The sequence below is a fragment of the Miniopterus schreibersii genome (assembly GCF_964146895.1).
Source record: "Miniopterus schreibersii genome assembly, chromosome: 7".
Lineage (NCBI taxonomy): Eukaryota > Metazoa > Chordata > Mammalia > Chiroptera > Miniopteridae > Miniopterus > Miniopterus schreibersii.
Genome location: NC_138108.1, coordinates 5,597,372 through 5,616,227, shown reverse-complemented (window position 1 = coordinate 5,616,227; position 18,856 = coordinate 5,597,372). Strand labels below are relative to the sequence as shown.

Below are 18,856 nucleotides of genomic sequence, written 5' to 3'. Positions count from 1 at the left end.
AAGATGAGTAAATTCTGGGGGTCTAATGTACGGAATGGAGATTACAGTTAATAATACTGTATTATGTGCTAGAAAAGTGCTAAGAGTATAGGTCTTAAATGTTCTCACCACCAAAAGCAAATGTGATTATGGAAATGCTAACTGACGCCGTGGCGGGAATCATTTTGCAATATGTAAATATATCAGATGAACATGTTGTATTCCTTAACCATGTTACATTCCAATCATATCTCAAAGTTGGATTTTTTTAATTTTTGAAAAAAATGTTAATAATAGACAATCTACAATAATGACTTTTACAAACCAACAATTTAGAAATATACTTCTCAAACCTATTTCTGACAAAGTTGTGCTGTTTCTACTGATAAAAGGCAGCCTCGTGGATACATAGCTTGGTACCAAAGAACTTGTGTAATGGAAAACAAAACATTGCGATTGGTGTCCATCCAGAAAATTTTGGTGCATGGAATAGGCAATGCAGACAGACCACAGATTTCCTGCCCCGCCCCCCGGATGTATTTACTTTCACCCTCAAATCACTGGGACATTTGAAGGCACAATGCAAAAGTATAATCCTCTAACTCCCTCTTAGTCATTGTCATTCTCAAGTAGATATGCTGAATCCTAAAGATTGTTCAACACCAAGGAAGTGCTCATAGTCGCTCCAGAACATTTTTAGAAGCACCCATCTCCCACTTGGCGAGCATCCCTAAGGGCTGCCAACTCACAAGGGGCAAAGCTGACTCTCAGTCAGGACTTCAGCTAAAGCTAAAATTAACCACCAGAACTGCACCTCGAGGCAACTGCCTTCCAAAGAAAATTTCAAAGTGCAAATAAATTGGAGTCAGAACTCAATTATGTGAGTAAATCCCGGGTCCTGTTCCTATTGCTTCCACTGAATAAATATTACAGGTGCCGAAAAATAAGCCACATATGCGTTTAGGAGGTCAGAATCCAGGGGAAGATCGAATGTGTGTGGTTTGGTTGGTGGCTTAAGATCCTAGTATACTATGTACATTAATAATCTGAAGTGGAAAATAAAACTTCCTTGAAATAAAGCAGAGATGAGGCTCAGTCTACACAGAATTTTATGACGCAAGCAAAGCTGTTGACTTGTAGACAATCCTTATCACTTGAGTAGCAAGTACCGTGGGGCCCCATCCCTTTTCCCTCAGGCAATCAATGCCTACATGCTGTTTTCATTTTTCATCTCTCAATCTCATATTTGTATATATGCGTGTGTGTGTAAACTCATTCACATTCTCCACATACTTAGGTTTAAGATTGTGGTAAACGGGAAAAAAAGGTCCACGAATTCTTTGTAGCTCCTCCCGTCAAGAAATGGAGCCTGCAGGCTTGGCCCTGTGACTCTTGCGCCAATGAGACAGCAGCAAACATAAAAGGAGCAGCATCTTTACAAAGCGCGTGTGCCTTGGGTCTTGTCCTTTCCTGCTGCTTTTGGAACCCAGCTTCCACGTGAAGAAATCCAGACTGGTCTGCTGGATGGGGAGAGCTGTGTGGCCCAGTTGCCCCCATCACTCCAGCCAACCACCAGCCATGTGTGAGGCTGACCAGGACCAGGACCTAGCTGACCACCAGAGCATGAGTGAGTAGGCCCAACACCACGTGAGCAGAGACGAGACCGAGCAGCGAAGCCCTGCCCTAGCGATCAGTCTCCAAGTTATAAGCAATAAATGGTCATATTAAGCCACTAGGTTTTGCAGCGGTTTGTTACATAGCAAGATCTAACTGATACAAAGGTTTAACTACAAGAGACCATGCCTAACCTAAAGGAATGAAACCACAGCATGAGCTTTAGGCATCAGAGAACGACAAGGAAAGGTATCCTTGGAGGATGGTGAACGAAGGGGAGTTATCCCAGAATCATACCCCCAGGCACTGCACAGTCCTTGCTTTCAGCTGGGCTTACCCAACCTAAAATAAACACTTTTACTAATGACTTGGGACCTTCACTCTGAGCTATATCATCAGAAACCATCTGGTAGAGAATAAAAAATGAAACATGATCCTGGTAATTATCAGCATATCAACAAACAGCTAAGGATCTCCCACAGCGACCCCTATAAAGCCAAACGGGGCTCTAAATGGAGCAGGTGACATTGTACAAGGAGGCACTTGGTGACACACGAAAGGACATGATGTTCTACAAAATCAGTAAGTGCTTTGAAATGACAATGTCCTGGAACTAAAAAAGAGGTCCTCTATCAATCTGCTTCAGGGAAACCTAAGAGCTCTGAATCTTCACTAAAACTGAGGCAATTTAGTAAAAGCACTCAGTATACACAGCAACTTTCATCATGTACTTTCAAATTGAAAATTAATGGCCATGATTTTAGAAATGGAAGAAATGCAAAGCATTGTCCCCAGGTTTTTATACAAATACAAATCAATGAAGACTTTAAAGCATATTGAAGGCTGCTAGGAGGCCATAAAAAAGCAGAGCATGCAGACAAATCTCCTTATTGGTCATCTAATTGGGAGTCAGGGTACAGGTCACCCCCCAGTCACAATATAGCTCAGACATCACCGGGAACAGCACAGTGCCATAGGGTTTCCATCCCCAGGGTTCTGAAACCCAGCAGATCACTGCCACTGAGCCAGTCCAGTGGGAAGGAGTCATGTTGAAAGGGGAGGACATCAGAGTTATCTCAAGGAAGTGAACTTAAAAATATAAAAATCAAATATGAAGAGGAAAGAATATTTCAGGGACCTCACCAGCGCCTGGTGAAAAGCATCAAAGGAATCCTTGGTGTACAGTAATCGACACGGGAGGCTTTCAGAGCTTCAGGTGGTAAGAAAAAGGTCAAATTGCCACTAGGCATTGGGGACCCGGGATGGAAAGCACCCATCAAAAGAGACTGCCGCCCTGGCCGGCATGGCTCCGTGGTTAGAGCACTGGCCCTCACATTGAAGGGCCGTGGGTTCGATTTCTGGTCAGAGGCACATACCTGGGTTGCAGGTTTGATCCCTGGCCCCGCTTGGGGCACGTGCAGGAGGCAACCAATTGATGTGTGTCTCTCACCTCTCTCTCTCCACTCCTCCTCCCCTCCACTCTCTCTAAAAATCAATAGAAAAAATATTTTCAGGTGAAGATTAACAAGAAAAAAAGAGAGAGACAGCCTCAGCCAAAGGGTGACACATCTGTCATGTGGCTGTGTCTGCATTTCTCATTTGAGTCATAGGAAGAACAGTTTCTTTAACTGGGTGCACCCAGCAGACAGACACCAGGTTGCCCTCAGCATCAATCCTGAAGCAGCTGAATCGGCTGCAAAACCGAAGCGGAGGAGGCCCCCTAACGCCAAGCAGTTCAATCTCCTTGAAGCCAGAGTCGTGCTTCTCGGGGCTGGGAGGTAAGAAACTATTAGTCAAGACCATTCATAGGACCGCAACCAAGGCCACTTTTCAAGGCTGGCTTTGAGGTGGCCACCTGGACACCCATCTCAGGAGCTGTGTAAGGGGAGTCTAGAAGCTTCTGCTTGTGACTGGCTTGAGCATAGGTAAGCATCCAGGTTCACAATATAGCTCAGACAGATAATTCGGGGGCCATAACTAGGCTTCTGCTAAGTCCAGCCTACTGGTCGAGAGCTTTGCCGTCAGGCAGACCTAGGTTAGACGTGATGTTCTATCACCTCCACCTCCCTCAATAAAAGACTAGAAATACTGTGACCTGGGGTTAAGTAAGAGAAGATGTTTTTCAAGGCTCTGGCACAGAGTCCGACGTGGGGAGCGCTCAGGAGGAAGCTGTCGGGGCGACGCCAGCGTGGGTACAGCGCACCGCCTGGGTCCGCGGAGCAGAACAGCGTCTTAATGAATCTCAATTAAATGTGTTCGAGGTGGCTGTTCAGACAACTACCACTTAGAAAATCTGCTGAAATGTTTCATTTTTCAGGCAGTTATTCAACACTGGGGAGTCAGGGTCACAGTTTGACCCCATCTCCTGTTAACTCTGAGGTAACAGAAGCTCCAGATCCCGGCCCAGCTTCGCCCTTAATGAGCTCGAGTCATGGGCAGAGAAATGCAACCACCACGCACCCCACTTCACAAGAACTCTAGGGGTCCAGAGGCCACCCAGTTAAAGAGCTCTGCCCGGCCCTGGCACTGAAATACTTATCAGTCACCAGGGCCAAGGCAGCAAGTGATCGCTTAATCCCGTAAGAAGCTGGACCTGGACCCATTACTCAAGAATGCCCACTATGGCCATGAAAATAGACCCCATGTGGCTCTAGTCCAACTCCAACCCTGAACCTCCCAAGAAGAATGGGAACACAGATTTGATAATTTCTCAGTGGCTTCCCCAGGAAAGGGGGACTATCTGACATTGTCACCATCCTCTTAGCAATTCTGAAAGGCAGGGTTACACGCATCATCTCATTTGAGCTTCGTTACATTTATCCCCATTTTAGAGATGAGAAAACCAAGGCTTACAGAAGCCAATTGCACGGCTGTTCAGTGATAAAGCTGGGACTTAAATTCGCTCTTCGTAACTCCAAGCCCGGGCCCCCTTCCATCACACATGGGGAGAGGCACGCCGAAGTTCAGGTCTAAATTCCAGATGCCCAGACATTCTCAGAGAGCCAAAAAATGTTAGCCACTGGATCATAATAATTTCCAACCACAAAACAAAACAAGAGTCAGCGGCTTAGTTACAAAATAGTTTTAAATAAGTCCCCACCTGACCTCCATGGCCATGAGCTTAATAAGAATTTCCCAAAATTAGGCACTGCCCAGTTTTTCAAACAGAGCCACCCTCAGGATCGCTCCGGTTAGTGACGTCAGCGGTTAACAGATGCCACTGGTGACCTTCCTTCTAGGTAAGATGATGGGAAATGATTTGCTCAAAGACTCTGCTACCTCCTGCCGCCAGCAGGTAAATCTCACACCCTTTCCAACAATCCTTCAGCCAAGAATGAGCTCTGAACTATTTGAATTTTAAGGGGAAGCCAGGAGCTGTGGGAGCAGAGGAGCAGAAATCCCTTCTAATTAGAGGCAAGTTCATTAACACTTTCATACATATGGATTAGCCATTTAAAGCAAGGTTAAAAAAGCAGCCTTCGGAGTAGATTTTTAATGTCAGGAATCTCATAAAAGTTCCATATGCTGCCCCAGCCAGTGCCCTTGACTCGTTACCAGTGTCCTTGGTCCCCTCAGAGTAATCCCTCAGGTCCCTAGCCTAAACAAGGTGACTATCCCACATCCCCTGGGACTGCCTCCCATAGCCAGATTCAAAACACAATGCAGAGGAAGGACGGTGGCGGAAGCGGCCGTGAGCACCATCGGCTGGGCTCCTCACCTGCTGCTGCTCCCGCACCCCGGGCAGGGCCTGTGCTTCCCTTCTCCTCCCCACGTCCATAGCACTGCCCTCTCCCAGGGCCCGTCCCACCCTCTTCTGCCGCGGCTTCCAGCTCCCAGCTCAAGGCAGGAGCTCTCCAGCACGCCCCCCAGTTCCTCCCCTTTCTTTCTATACTCCCATCCCTCCCGTGTTAACAGTCCTCTTGACACTCTGGAGCGCCAGGAACCCCATACTGATTTCCCTGGTTTCAGCCTCTGTTCTAGTCTCAAGTGACAACTATTTAATGACACAGCCACTCGGTTGGCCTGCTGTACCCGAAACCTAAAAGACCCCTCTACCACATTCCCGTTTCTCCGAGTTGCCCGAGTCAAAGCCTGGGCAAGACCCGAGTCACTCACCTCCGTGCCCTACACTCAGCTGATAGCCACACTCAGCTGACTCTGCTCCTTGATGAGATTTTAGTCCATCCTTCGTTCCCACTGCCAGAAATGCACGTCCTCGCTTCTGCTTGTCTGAGCCTCCTCCCTGATCCCGTCTTATGATTTTTCTTGACTGTATTATCTAGGTCTGTGAGAATAATCTTCCTAAAACAAATCAGTTCACATACACCACTAATGCAAAATGTTTCCAGGTCTTCATTTTTCCAAACTCCTTAACATCCAGAATCTCCCCCGTCTGCCCCAATGAGCATTTTCGGCATTACTACTCATTACTGGGTCCAATGCATCTTACCCTATAGCCACCTGGACCTGTTCTCTGAACTTGCCCCCAACCCTGCCCCCACCTAGGACTTTCCTTCCATAGTGCCCTTCCCCGTGTATAAATCTAAACAATATTTCAGTGTCCGACTCGTTGGAAATTCTGACTGAACTACTGTTATTGTGAAAATTCAATCAATTGGAACCCTCAGTATTTTGAGCATTTCAATCAACTAAGTCCTGTCAATGATCTTTAACCAAAGGCTACCAGGGACACATCTGTTGTTGAACAAGTTGGATTGATTACTCATTGCAGGGAGAGCACACACACCTTAGGGAACCCTAGGGTGTCTCAGGAAGAGGGTATTCGATGGGACTTATTATAGGATTTGAACTCTGGTTGGGAGATTTGGGGAGGATTCACTCTAGAATGGGTGCCATCAGAAAGTAGGAACATTTCTATGCTTAAGGATCTCAATAAATCTTATCATCAGGGAGGGCAGGCAGAGCAAGGCTGAAGCTGTAACTTTCTCTTAGGTGAAGTACAGATTATGAAGAGTTGCAACAGCTGTGGTTAGGTAGACAGGACTCTGTGGGATCCCTTTGGCGGGCAGATCCATTTCAGAATGTAACAGAGGAAAGGCCTGGTAACAGGACGGGGATATAAGCAAATGAGACAATACATTCCATTCGAGCTACGACTCTCAAAAATGATGTGATATGCAGATCAGGCCCCTCCTGGAGCATGTTAAAGGCAAGAGTTGTCTCTATCCTGGTAAACCTGGTAAAGTTTTCCGGTTAATAAAAGAAGTTGTCCTCTGTACTTATCCAAGAATCTAAATGCGACTGGCATTTATTAGCAAGCCAGATGTCTTCATATCTTTATAGGTGTACTTTTTTCTTTATAGCTGTTAAATTGCAATTAAAATCCTGACCATTTAGTCTTATCTTAGATTCTGTTTCCAGCAGACACTATCAGAGTGGCTGATATTGCCAAGTCTGAATTAAACAGAAGGCAGCGATGCCAGCTCAATGCCAGCTGTGTCCCTTAGCCCACACAGACCAGTAACGCAGCCCACATGTAGAGCCTATGTAAAAAATCAGAAAAACGGTACCTGAAATTTGTACAATTTCCTTTTTAAAAACTTCATATGGAAAAAGTCTAAACTTCCTTTCTTTTATAGTCTGGATGATCTATTGCGTTCCCAGCCCTGTGGTGGAGAGAATCCGCATAGACACACGGTCAGCAACTTGTCCCAGGTCTAGTCTACGGCAATTCATTAGCATCTAAGATTATCCATGAAAATAAAAATTGCTCTTTATATTTCCATGTAAAATTCCTCTCATGCCTTGCGCTTTAAAGTCCTTCAATAGTAACCTACGGTGCATTCTGTAATGCAGGATTAATTCAATTCACCAAACAAAGAGTAATCACTCAAGGGAATTAGGCAGGAACAAGGACAGGTGAACTCAGGCAAACCATCTCCCTCTTTACCAGGGATTCCTTCCGGTATCGGTCATCGTCCAAAAGGCATCTCCAAATGCCACCACTGTACCGAGAACCCATGAAACACGTGGCTGCCACTTACACAGGTGACGTCACACCCGTGGGTGACCCCCTACACTGTGGCACTGCCTCCCACGATGTTTGCAGGGCTACATGGTCTCACTTTCTCCGGTCTTCGAGATTTCAATTTGCAATTTTTTTAGAGTACATGTATCCTGTCACTTAACAGTGTCACTGAAAGATAACATGTCAGCAATTACTCAGTGCTGACATTTCATTATTCGATATTAAAATCCCAAATGAAATCCCCAGCCTGATAAGCTAAAAATGAGGTTTGAAAATAAAGCACCTGGCAGAGCTGAGTGCAGTCACTCAAATGGCATTTTGTCAGCTGGGAACTCATTACCAACCTGGCACATTTTCAACCTGCTGCCTTTCTACGAAGTGGGATTCGGGTGCTTTCTCTGAAGATGATCAGCCGGCCACGCTTCAGCTAGACACCCAATTTCACCGCCTCTCACGAGATTGCTCTGTTATGCAAACTAGCAGTAAAGCAATTATAGACACCAAAAGATTAAGACTAGAAATTCCGCACTCAGAATTGTCATTTCACCTCCTAAAATGTAAATTCTTGCCAGATGCAAAGAGACCTTTTTTATTTCACACAATGTCACCTAATGACCAGAGGAAGCGGCCCCTCCGAAAGGAATTCTATCTCCCCTACACCGAGGCTCTACTGCAGGTGACGGCCCAAAGGACGAAGGTATCGTGGGATGGAACAGACGCTGCCTCGGGCTTTTCAAGGCCCCTGGGGGGCTGGACATCGGCTATCACCAAGCTAAGTGCTCCAAAGGGACATGAGTGAAGTTTGATCAGACAACAGCAGGAGCGATGAGTGGAACTTAAACGAGAGGCACTTCCCCGCTCTGCGGCCTGAGGAGAAACCCCCATGGGCGGAAAGGAAGGGGAACAGCTCTTACTGCTCCACGCGGAAAGCACGCTCCACGCTCACACACAACAAGAAAGCGGTCAGCAGCTTGTCCCAGGTCTCGTCTGTGACTCCAAGTGCAATTGAATTGACCAGGTTCTAAGATGTTATTCGTGAAAAAAACAACAACAATTGAGGCCCAGAGATGTCCCGGTGATTTCCTGTGGTGACAGTCAATAAGTGGGGATCTCAGAGAGGGGTTTCTCTGCTCCCCTCGGCTGCCCTTCCCAGTGTGGAGGGAGAAACACTAGCAGAATAGCTTCCATGCGGGACCATGTAACCCTCCTTTCACAGGCTCAAAACTCCCTTTGACATTGTTATTCAGCAACATCTTATTATTATTAAAGCATATTAAGCAACATTTATCTTTAACTACATTCCATTAAAAGTTTTAAAAATAAACCATCTAAAATATACGGGAAATTTTCCACGGTTAAGAAAGGAAGTCAGAGGAGAAGGGGGCAGAAAGCACAGCCGCCCTCTGCTCTTGCACTTGATTCTTTCGCTGGGGCTCCACTGAAGGAAGCAGGAGATGCGGACGACGCTCCGACAGAAAGACCCGCTTCCGACCGCTGCCGGGGGAGCCACCGTGTTATCTAGGGCAGGACACACGTGACTCAGGACACGCGGGAGCCCCCTTGTCCCAGCACAACCACGGCTTCTTTAGTTTGCACACAGAGTGGCTTTAGGGCTCCAGGTTCCCAGCAGCAAAGGGGCAGCACTGCGTGGCCCCCCTCAGCGTGCCCGGCTCTACAGCACGTGTACTGCGTGGGGAAGCCAGTCCCTTCTCCACCGTGGCTGTGACAGGACAGGGCAGGTGAAACCCCACGCAAGTCTCCTCATGTCATAAGTAGAGGTGAAGACACTTACCTCGAGGTTTATGGGAAACCCAAAAATGCTACTGTGATAGTTAATTTCGTATGTTAACTTGGCCAAGCCACAGTGCCCAAATACGTGGTCGAACACTGGTCTAGATGTTGCTGGGAAGGTATTTTCAGATAAGATTAACATTTAAATCAGTAGACCTTGAGTGACGTGATCACTGTCCAGAGTGTGGGTGGGCCTCATCTAATCAGCTGAAGGCCTTAAGAACAAAGACTGAGGTTTCCTGAAGAAGGAATTCAGTTGCAAAACTGTAATACAGGAACCCTGCCTGAGTTTTCAGCCTGCCAACATGCACTACAGATTTTGAACTTGTGCATATATATATATATATATATACACACACACACACACATATATATGCATATATATGTGTACATAAGCATATATATATATAATTAACCCCTTGATTGCTTAGAAAACCATAGAATTAAAAGTCTAGACGAAAAAGGCTTTTCAACGTTCTTCAATGCTAAGTTGTATTTCCCACTGATTTCTCTGATTGATTCATGAGCGTGAAGTGTGTGTGCCCCTGGATCAGTTTTGGGGCTATGGAACCAGCGCAGCTGGGCTAGATTCTGGGCTCAGCCCCATACTGGGTGTGTGGCCACAGGCACAGACTGGACCAGGGTAGGAGGCATTTCACACCTCCTTGTAAATATGGTCCAATCGTATCTACTTTGCAGGGCATCACCAAAGCATCCAGCTCAAAATAGAAAGATTAGTGCTCAGGAAATGGTGCCTTGGGCTGTTATTGTTACACAAGTTACTAATAAAACACACTTCCTCCTACCCCAAGGGGGAGAGACACATTCAAGGATAAGATGTTCTAAAGACCAGGCGAATGATACTGTAGGTGACTGTGGAACTCGAGGAAAGGAAGCCGATTCAGCCGCAGAAGAAGTTGGCAGGTGACATGAGGTGTCGGGATCAGGCATCCATGGGAAAGCACTGCAGGAGCAGAACCAGGAGTCAAGCAAATCCAGGGCATCAGCCATCCACGTGGATGGGTTGCGGACGCCTGTGGGAGTCCTGCTGGGGAGTTGTCTGAAGAGCGAGCTCCTGCGAGGATGGGCAGAGGGGACGCAGGGGCAGAAAGGGCGGCCTGCACGGATTTCAGACCCACACGGAGGTGGTGCAAACACAGACTTTCACTAGTAACCACTCTGACTTTTGAGAATCAAAACTCACGCAATAAAGAGTCAGTAAAGCACAGCAGACATTTGGAAAATAAGCGATGGAACTTTAGATCATTTACAAGAGGAGTCTCGGCAGCTCCTATAACCTACGGTGCACAGAGTGAGAATTTTACTAGATGATAAAATTCTGAACGGAGCGCATTCTGTTTCTTATGTGCATTAAAATGGAAAAACATATCCCATTAACCTAAAAGCCCAGTATTAAAAGACATGCAATACGGTCCAAGCTGTGGAACGGCCTTTAGTAAATTGCTTAAAAAATAATTAAGCTGCTGTAAGACCGGGACCGTTTTTAATTTTCTTCATTTTGCTTACTTGTATTTTCTTCTTTTTCTGCGATAGTGAACTGCTCATAAAAGGGGGAAAGGGCCTTTTTAAAACCCTGACAAGGGTAAGTCTAAGGGAAAAAGCATGTCATCACTGAGCGGAGGTCCCTCACACGGACAGGCAGGCACATTCAGCAAATGTTGGTCTGCTCAGCTGCCAAAGCAGGGCCAGGCGCCTCTGCGACTGGGGACCGGAGGGCCTGCGGGGACGGCGGCACCCACCTGGGTCGCAGAGGCACTTGTAGCTGGTGCCCACGCTGCGGCAGGTGCCGTGGGCACAGGGGCTGAGCGCGCAGAAGTCCACCAGCTGGGCGCAGGCGGGGCCCGTGAAGCCCGCGGCGCAGCTGCAGCCGAAGCGCAGGCCCTCGGCGTAGCAGGTGCCGTTGTTGCGACAGGGCGACGAGGCGCAGGGGTCCACCTTCTCCTCGCAGGCGGCGCCGGAGTACCCTGCCGGGAGACAGCCCCAAAGGGCGCATTAAAATAAGTTAAGCCGTGTTTGCACATAACTAACCCGCTGGGCACAGAGCCCTTTCCTCGCTGACTCGACCGGCCGGTGAATCCATCAGCAGCGTGCAGGTAAGCACGAAGGCGGGCAGGAAGGCTTGCTTAGTGGGGGTACCGGGGTTAAATATTAGCGCCGGTGCTTCCTGAAGTAGAAGATGCGGCCGCTCAGATGTGGAGACACGCAGGGGCAGGAACGCATTTGCACAGCATACACGTGTGTGTCCACGGATAGGCCCGAAAGATGCCCAAACTATAGTAACCGTGATTACCCTCGGGAAAGTGAGACTGGGGGCAGCAGAGCTTTCACCTCTTATTCTAGACACATTCCTGGGGAAAGACATTCCTTACTTTGCTTTAATAGAGATATAATCCTGAATTTTAAAAATTAAACCCATATAAAATAGTACACAGTAAAGAATCTTTCTCCCACTTTTTCCTCTGTCCCCACATTCCCTTCTCTGGAAGCAGCCACTCTTGGCGGTTCTTGAATGTATGTATTTTTTAAAGTTGGTTATTGCACTGGATACACTGTGGTATATCCATACACAGGAAACTATTCAGCAATGAAAAGGAAGTAAGTTCTGAGACATGATACAACGTAAGTCAACTTCAAAAAAGTGTGCTCTGTGAAAGCAGCTAGCTACAAAATAATGCATATTGCATAATTTCATTTATAAGAAATGTACAGAAAAAGCAAGTCTAAAGATATAGAAAGTAAATTGGTGGCTGCCTGGGGCTGGGGTGGGAAGAAGGGTTGACTTCGAGTCTCTAGGGGTTGATGCGAATGTTCTAATATTAGATTGTGGTGATGGTCGTACAGCTCTGCATACTGATTAAAATGCATTGAACTGGACTCTTAAAATGAGTAACATTATTTGTAAATTATACTTCACTAAAGGTTCTACATTTTTTAATTTTTTAATGTGTTTACTGTACAGGTGATTTTTATTTTGGGTTTTTGTGTGTTTCCGTATTTCTCAGTTTTAACAGTATTATATACATGTGTGGGTCTGTAGGCCTGTGTGTCCGTGTAGGTATTTAACAATGCTTCGAGTGAAATCTAATTTTCTTTTGATATTTTAAGAGAATTTTGGAAATTCAATGAAGATTATTCAAATTTTAGAAACAAGAGTTAAATAATTTTGTTCGTATACAGTTTTTATTTCGATATTCGATTTCACTGTTCTTATTGCCATTTAAGTTTGTATTTAGCTATCTGCACACAGAACTAGCAATGCCGGCAGGTGCTGTTGCTATTGTTAAGGAAAAGGTGAGTGCACAAAGCAAAAGTTGTTCTCAGACTTAACCGTCTGAAGCATCATCCAAAAACTGGCATGATCAGCTTGGTATTTTTCTGTACAAAATAGAAAGTTCAAACATTATCAAATGTTAGTCAACATGTTATAAAGTTTTGGGTCGTTTTTAAATTTTAGAAATCATCCCAAGAATGGACCACACAGTCAGCTTTAATTGCACTGGAATTCTCCCGAGAGTCCCATCCTTCAGAAGACGTTTCCCATTTCATTCTGGTTGCAAAGGAGACACTTCAACATGCCGTTTTGACCGCAGGACAAGTTACCAGTTATTACCAACTCAAGAAGAGATAAGAGCAAGATGAGAATGCGAATAATGTTTTATATTCTCAGAGAGCCCTGGGTACCTCACGTTAAATAATAACCTGCAAGGCCAAAAGTGTTTGTAAAAGAAAGGGTTTCTTATAGCCATACGCTAACCAGGAGGACCAGGTCTGGGGCACACCATCGAAACCACCAGCATCAGGGCTTCGAGGCAAAGACAATGGCCCCGTCCTGGGGCTGGAAGGGCTCTTGAATATGAGCATGGGGAAGAAAGATGCCAGTTATTTTGAAAGAATTCACTTTGGCTGGAGATCAGGGAGACAGGAAAGGTGAGGCCGGGCTGCTTCTGGGACAGGTGCAGAGTGGGGAGGAAGAAGCGTCGGCTGCTTTGGGTTGGTTGTGGGCAACCGTCTGGAAGGTTCATCTGACTGGTCACTCTATCAATAATGATCTCTTCAGGGCAACATTTCTGAAAATGCCCCTTGCAGAAATGCAAACAGAAGGATGGTGGCAAAGGCAAGAGGATTGAAAAACAAAATGTAACAAAATTCTTGGGTTCAGCCACATTCACAGACACCTTCGCGCCCCCAGACCGGAAGAGCTCAATGTAAGACAACGAACGGGCGCTGCCGTGTGGAACGTCGCCGCATAAGCAACAGGAACAATAGCAGCAGTGTCTCCGAAATGACAACTGGCCACGCTGGAGGAGCGACGCGCGGTCCTGACTGGAAGCTAATATCTTTGAATTTATACCCCCACCTGAAGGCAGACAGTGGGAAACAATTTGATAATGTTAACCCACAGGTGCAGAGAGCAATGAAGACAGTGGCATTTTTTGGCTGGAATAGTTTGTTTCAGGTCGTCCCAACCTCATGTGATTGATGGTCATCGGGAAATATTAGAAAGAAAACCCGAGAGCTCCAGAGGGCAACTCAAACACATGGGAGAACCGCCAGCAGTGACAGCCTCTAAAAACAACTCATAACACGGGGAAGTTTAGAAAAGGGTGGAAGATTAAAGGATTTAAATGGAAAACAAAACAGAACGACAAAGGAAATCTCTAAGGAATGAGGGGCTAATGCAAAGCAGCTATAATTTACTGAGTTGACTGCTGCTTCAGGTTTTGTATCAGAACCAATATCTGTATGAATATGCCGGCTGACCATTCATTCTGTAAGTGAAAACGAAATCAGCACCCCTGAGACAGATGCCTTATGGAAATCACATATTTAAGACCAAAAGAAAGCATCTCTGGAAGATTTTAAATTACAAGTATAAATATCATCCATGAAGTCACTGTTGAGAAAGCTATCTAGTGCGAGAAGTTTCTCCAAGATTGATAAAGGGAGATATGGGATAAAGCAATACTGGCATTTTTGCTGACCTGGTAACGACCGTTTATAAAGAAGAAATTATATGGTAAACTTGTGATTCCACTGTCGTGGCAAATGGTTGGAGTCAGAAACTTAGAAATCATACCCGACTACCTCCTTTCCCTTAACGCCCGGATCTAACCAATCAGTGATGTCAACAGATTCTATTTCCAAAGTACTTTGTGAACCCGAATGTTCTGTATCACCTCACTGCCACCATCCTGGTGTAACCACAATTCTCTCTCCCCCCGTCTGCTCCAAGTCTCCTCTGGTGAGAGTCCTGTTCTATTTCGCCCCCACACCCAATTTCCCAAACAGCAACGAAAATGATTTTCTTAGAGTATAAATATCATCGCTTCCCATCGCCCTTAGAATGAAATCTGCCTCCCTTCCACGGGCCACAAGTCCTGCGGGCCGTGGCTCAGCTGACCACTCTGACCAGCCTCTCCAGGAGCTGACCCCTGCCTTCCACCCAGTTCCCGGGAATGACAAGCGGCCCCGCCTGGAGCCTTGCGGCACCCCACGGCCCGGAGCCCCTGCTCCTCCTGCTTCAGTGCTACACGGGGCTTTCCCTGGTCGCCCCATCCCGGGCCACACCCCTCGCTGGGACTGGCACAGGCCAAGAGCAGCAGTGACTCGGGAGGGGGGGCTGTCGGGGTGTGCGGGCCCGAAAGCCTCCCAGGAGCGGGGGCTCGCGCCGGGCCCAAAGCCAGCCCGCGACATGACGCCGGGATCAGAGAGGTGGTTTCGGCCGCTGTTGATGGACAACTGAGTGGGGACCGCACTTGTTCGGGCTCTAAGAAAGCAGACGGCTATGCGAGACAGAGAGAAGCGGGACATCTAGGAAAAGCAATTACAAAGCCGTCCGATGTAAAAGACCCAAGACACTTGCATTTCAAGCAGGACTTTTAACTTTTTAAGAAGATCCACGTGAGAGAATAAAAACCACCTTCAGGACTTTTTAGCAGGACAAAAAGACGAATTTAGAGCTAAGTTAGGAAATGAAAAATAGCTAGGAAATAGTTAGAGGACCATGAAATCGACTTCTCCCCAGTTTAGACTAAATAGATAAAAGTCAGAAGAGAGAAAACAAAGCAGATGAATTGTATGAACAAAAATCATTGGTTATTAACAGTGGAAATGCAGAGGTTTAGCCAGAAAGTCCTGCGTCTTCCTCTGGGCACTCACTTACCTAATCTGCGGTATTGATAGCCTGCAGCCCTTCCTCGTGACTGAGGACATAACTTGTGTCACCTCCGCCCAGTCCGTCTCGGCCTTTGTCCCCAGTGCTACACACTGGTCCTCTGCCCTTCTCACCTCCGTCACTCGAGCAAACACCAGGTTTCCTGCTTCCAGTCCTGGCCTCCTCTAATTCACTCTGCACGTTGCTTGCAATTAGAGATATCGAACCACACACACAAGTAGATGATATCCAGGAGCCTCAGAATGAAATGTAGACTTAGTGTGGCACAGAAGACTATTCGTGATGGGGCCTCTGACCAGTGCCTTCATTTGCGTCCACTTTCCACACTCCTCTTGGCCTTACCGAAATACTGGCTCTCCCCAAAGTCATGGACCCTTCGCATCTCCTTGCATTTTTTTTTAAGTTTAAATCCTTGCATTTTTAACCCATCTTTCTTCCTACTTGGAATAGTCTATGTGGATTATTAATATTCATAACTGAGTACAGCAACATGAACCTAGAGTGAGTGCCTTTCTAACTTACCACTACCATGTGCCAGCCCTAAGCTGGGCATCAGAATGGTTCCCAAAGGGAAGAGCTCGAGGTGAGGGGTGGGACCCAGGCATTCGTTAGAAGTGAGTGCAGCTGGCCCCCACTGCTAACGGGAGAAACAGCAAAATCCCTCGCAGTGTTTTTATTTCAACCACCTCAGAGAAACTGTGCTATAAGAAAGAAAAGGGAGAGAGAACAAAAAAAGAAATATGGACTCAGCTGTAAATCACAAATTAATCAGCATGTACCAAACATAGAAATAAAAGTGAATGCACACTTAAGTCTTCATTCCCTGCTTTGTTTCCAAAAGGTGAAACCACACAGCACTTGGAACCCTGAGGATCTCAGCTGCTACAGTCCCGAAGTGAAATGGTGATTTAGGGATAAAGTCAAATTTTAAAAGAATAAGAACAGTATTTCATTCAGGCGTGGTAATTTTATGAGGACATGTGGCACGTTTCTTACGTAAATATATGCAATTTTATATGGTCCTAAGAGAGGGCTTTCAGCGAATTCATACATATCAGGATTCTGAGGGAAAACAAACAAATCCTAGAACTGGGTAACTCCTAAATCCTTATTGGGTGACATGCCCACTTCCTGAGCAACACACATTAATCTCAGAGATAATTTTTATGACATGTGTGACTATTGCTGTAAATCCCTTTAAGATGAAAAGCATCACCACTGACATTTGCGTTGAACAAAAGGATTTATATGACTAAATTACTCAAGGCTATAAAGTGTAGAAAAACAAAAAATAGTTTGGATAAAACTTTGGAGCATGTTGCAATGGGATTTAAGTTTCAGGGCCTTCGGCTCAACCTTAAGTTTTAGACCCAGGCCTTCCTTAGAGTCGCTTAGAGGTTTTAAAACTTTTCTCTATAAACATGATTTGAATAAACAAGATGGATTTATTGACCCAGCAAGGGGCTCTTAAACTGAGATATCTGAATTGAAGACTTTTAGGAATGGGGCTCCTTAAAGGTAATAAAGTACTCAACCCTCATCATTTTATAAGAAAACAACGGCTGGGAGAGAGATAAATTATATGACTCACCCAAGGTGATATGACTAATTCTCCATCATCATCATCATCATCATAGTTAACATTTATTCAGCACTTACTATTTGCCAAGCACAGACCTAAGCCATATATTTCACACACCAACTTACGAAGGGTGTACCAGTATCACCCCTATTTTCTAAGAGCTGAAAACGGTGTGTCCAGACTTCAAACCCACAGTGTGACCCTAAAGATCCACATTTGCAGCCACTCCACTCTTCTGCTAGGTCATCAGGACCAGAATCAGGACACCAGCTCTCCACACTTGGCAATGGAGTTTCCAAGTTATAAGATCTGCATCGTCCAACAGCAAAACCCAACGTGGGTAACAGTTACGGGACTGAAGGAATGAGTCCCTCCCCGCGCGCAGTGCTTGTCTTCATGGCTGTCACGCAAGAGCAGTTAATACAAATGCTATGTGTCTAGAGTCCTATCGGAAGGTTAACACCAGAAAATGTCTTTACATTCATGCTTTTAAAACACACTGGAGAAATGTCGCATGGAGCCCCATATTCTCACTTCAGTCTTTGATTACTACGTGCCTTCTATAGCAGGAAGGTTTCAGAAAGGTTATTAGATTACGTGAGACGTGACCTGTGTGATGTGAATGGTCACATGTGCAGAACTGACAATGTTTTCATCTCTATTGATTTCTCTCTTTACTCCTTATTAATTTATGTGATATTCTACTTCAAATTCTGAAGCGGGGAGTGGAGAATAAAAATTGAGATGCTGAAGCAGAGGATGGCTAGACAGTAATATTCAGATTTTATGTATATACATACTTAAGTATATTCATATAGGTAAATACAATAGGCAGTGATGGTAAGTACATATAATTAGACAGCTCCAGACTTAAAATGCACTTAGTTGAAAAATTTAAGGGTCTCAAAGTCCTAAACCAAACACAAAGACAATACCAATGCAAAGAGTAAATACCTAGGCAATAAACCCAGCTTCTAATTACTAATCTTTGTTCTTGTCATTCAACAAGGTAAATATAAGAAAACACTCATGACAGTTTTGCTTTTGTGTCTTATCACCCCCAGAATCTGAAACTATACTTGTCAAATATGGACCTTGTGAAAGTTAAGTAGAAACACAAAGACAAGACAGAAGCCACTGCTGAGGGATAAAATTAAAGTGTAGACGCTGCCAGAAGGAGAGAGAGACGATGGTCCTCACGGGCTGCCTCTCGGCCGGCCTGGCTTGGAACTTCCCGAAGCACTCACACACTCACACTCACACACACACTCACACACTCACACTCACACTCACAGAGCCGTCAAAGATGCGGGTACCCAGCAAGGAGCTCAAGCTCTAAGGACTCGGCCCAGGCCAGATGGAAAAGGGTCCCTGAAGGAAAGAGAATGAACGTGAAAATGGTGGAAAGGCCCGGACGTGACGGTGCAGATTGAAAGCACCGCCCAGAGGGAAAACCCAGCTCAACCACGTCTGGCCTGGGAGGGATGGTTGTAAAGGGATTTCACTATACTTACGAAAGGAAAAAAAAGAAAATAAATTTTTTTCTCACTTTTTCCAGACTTAAAAAGTTTTCAAACCCAACAAACTTTGCATTTATTTTACTCATAACTGGCTATGAAGATAATCTTTAAAAATACACAAAATAGATTTTAAGAATAGATTCAGACATGGTATCAGAAAATTGGTAAAAATACTACTGCCAAGT

General features: G+C 45.6%; 1 protein-coding gene across 1 annotated transcript in view; it reads right to left on the bottom strand.

The window, feature by feature from the left end:
- DNER (delta/notch like EGF repeat containing) overlaps window positions 1-18,856 on the bottom strand; it is a 184,785-nt gene that overhangs the window by 40,867 nt on the left and 125,062 nt on the right. Inside the window, exon 8 of the mRNA XM_081142149.1 lies at window positions 11,134-11,358. Within this exon, the coding sequence (XP_080998275.1) occupies window positions 11,134-11,358 (225 nt within the window). The remainder of the gene's footprint in view (window positions 1-11,133; window positions 11,359-18,856) is intronic.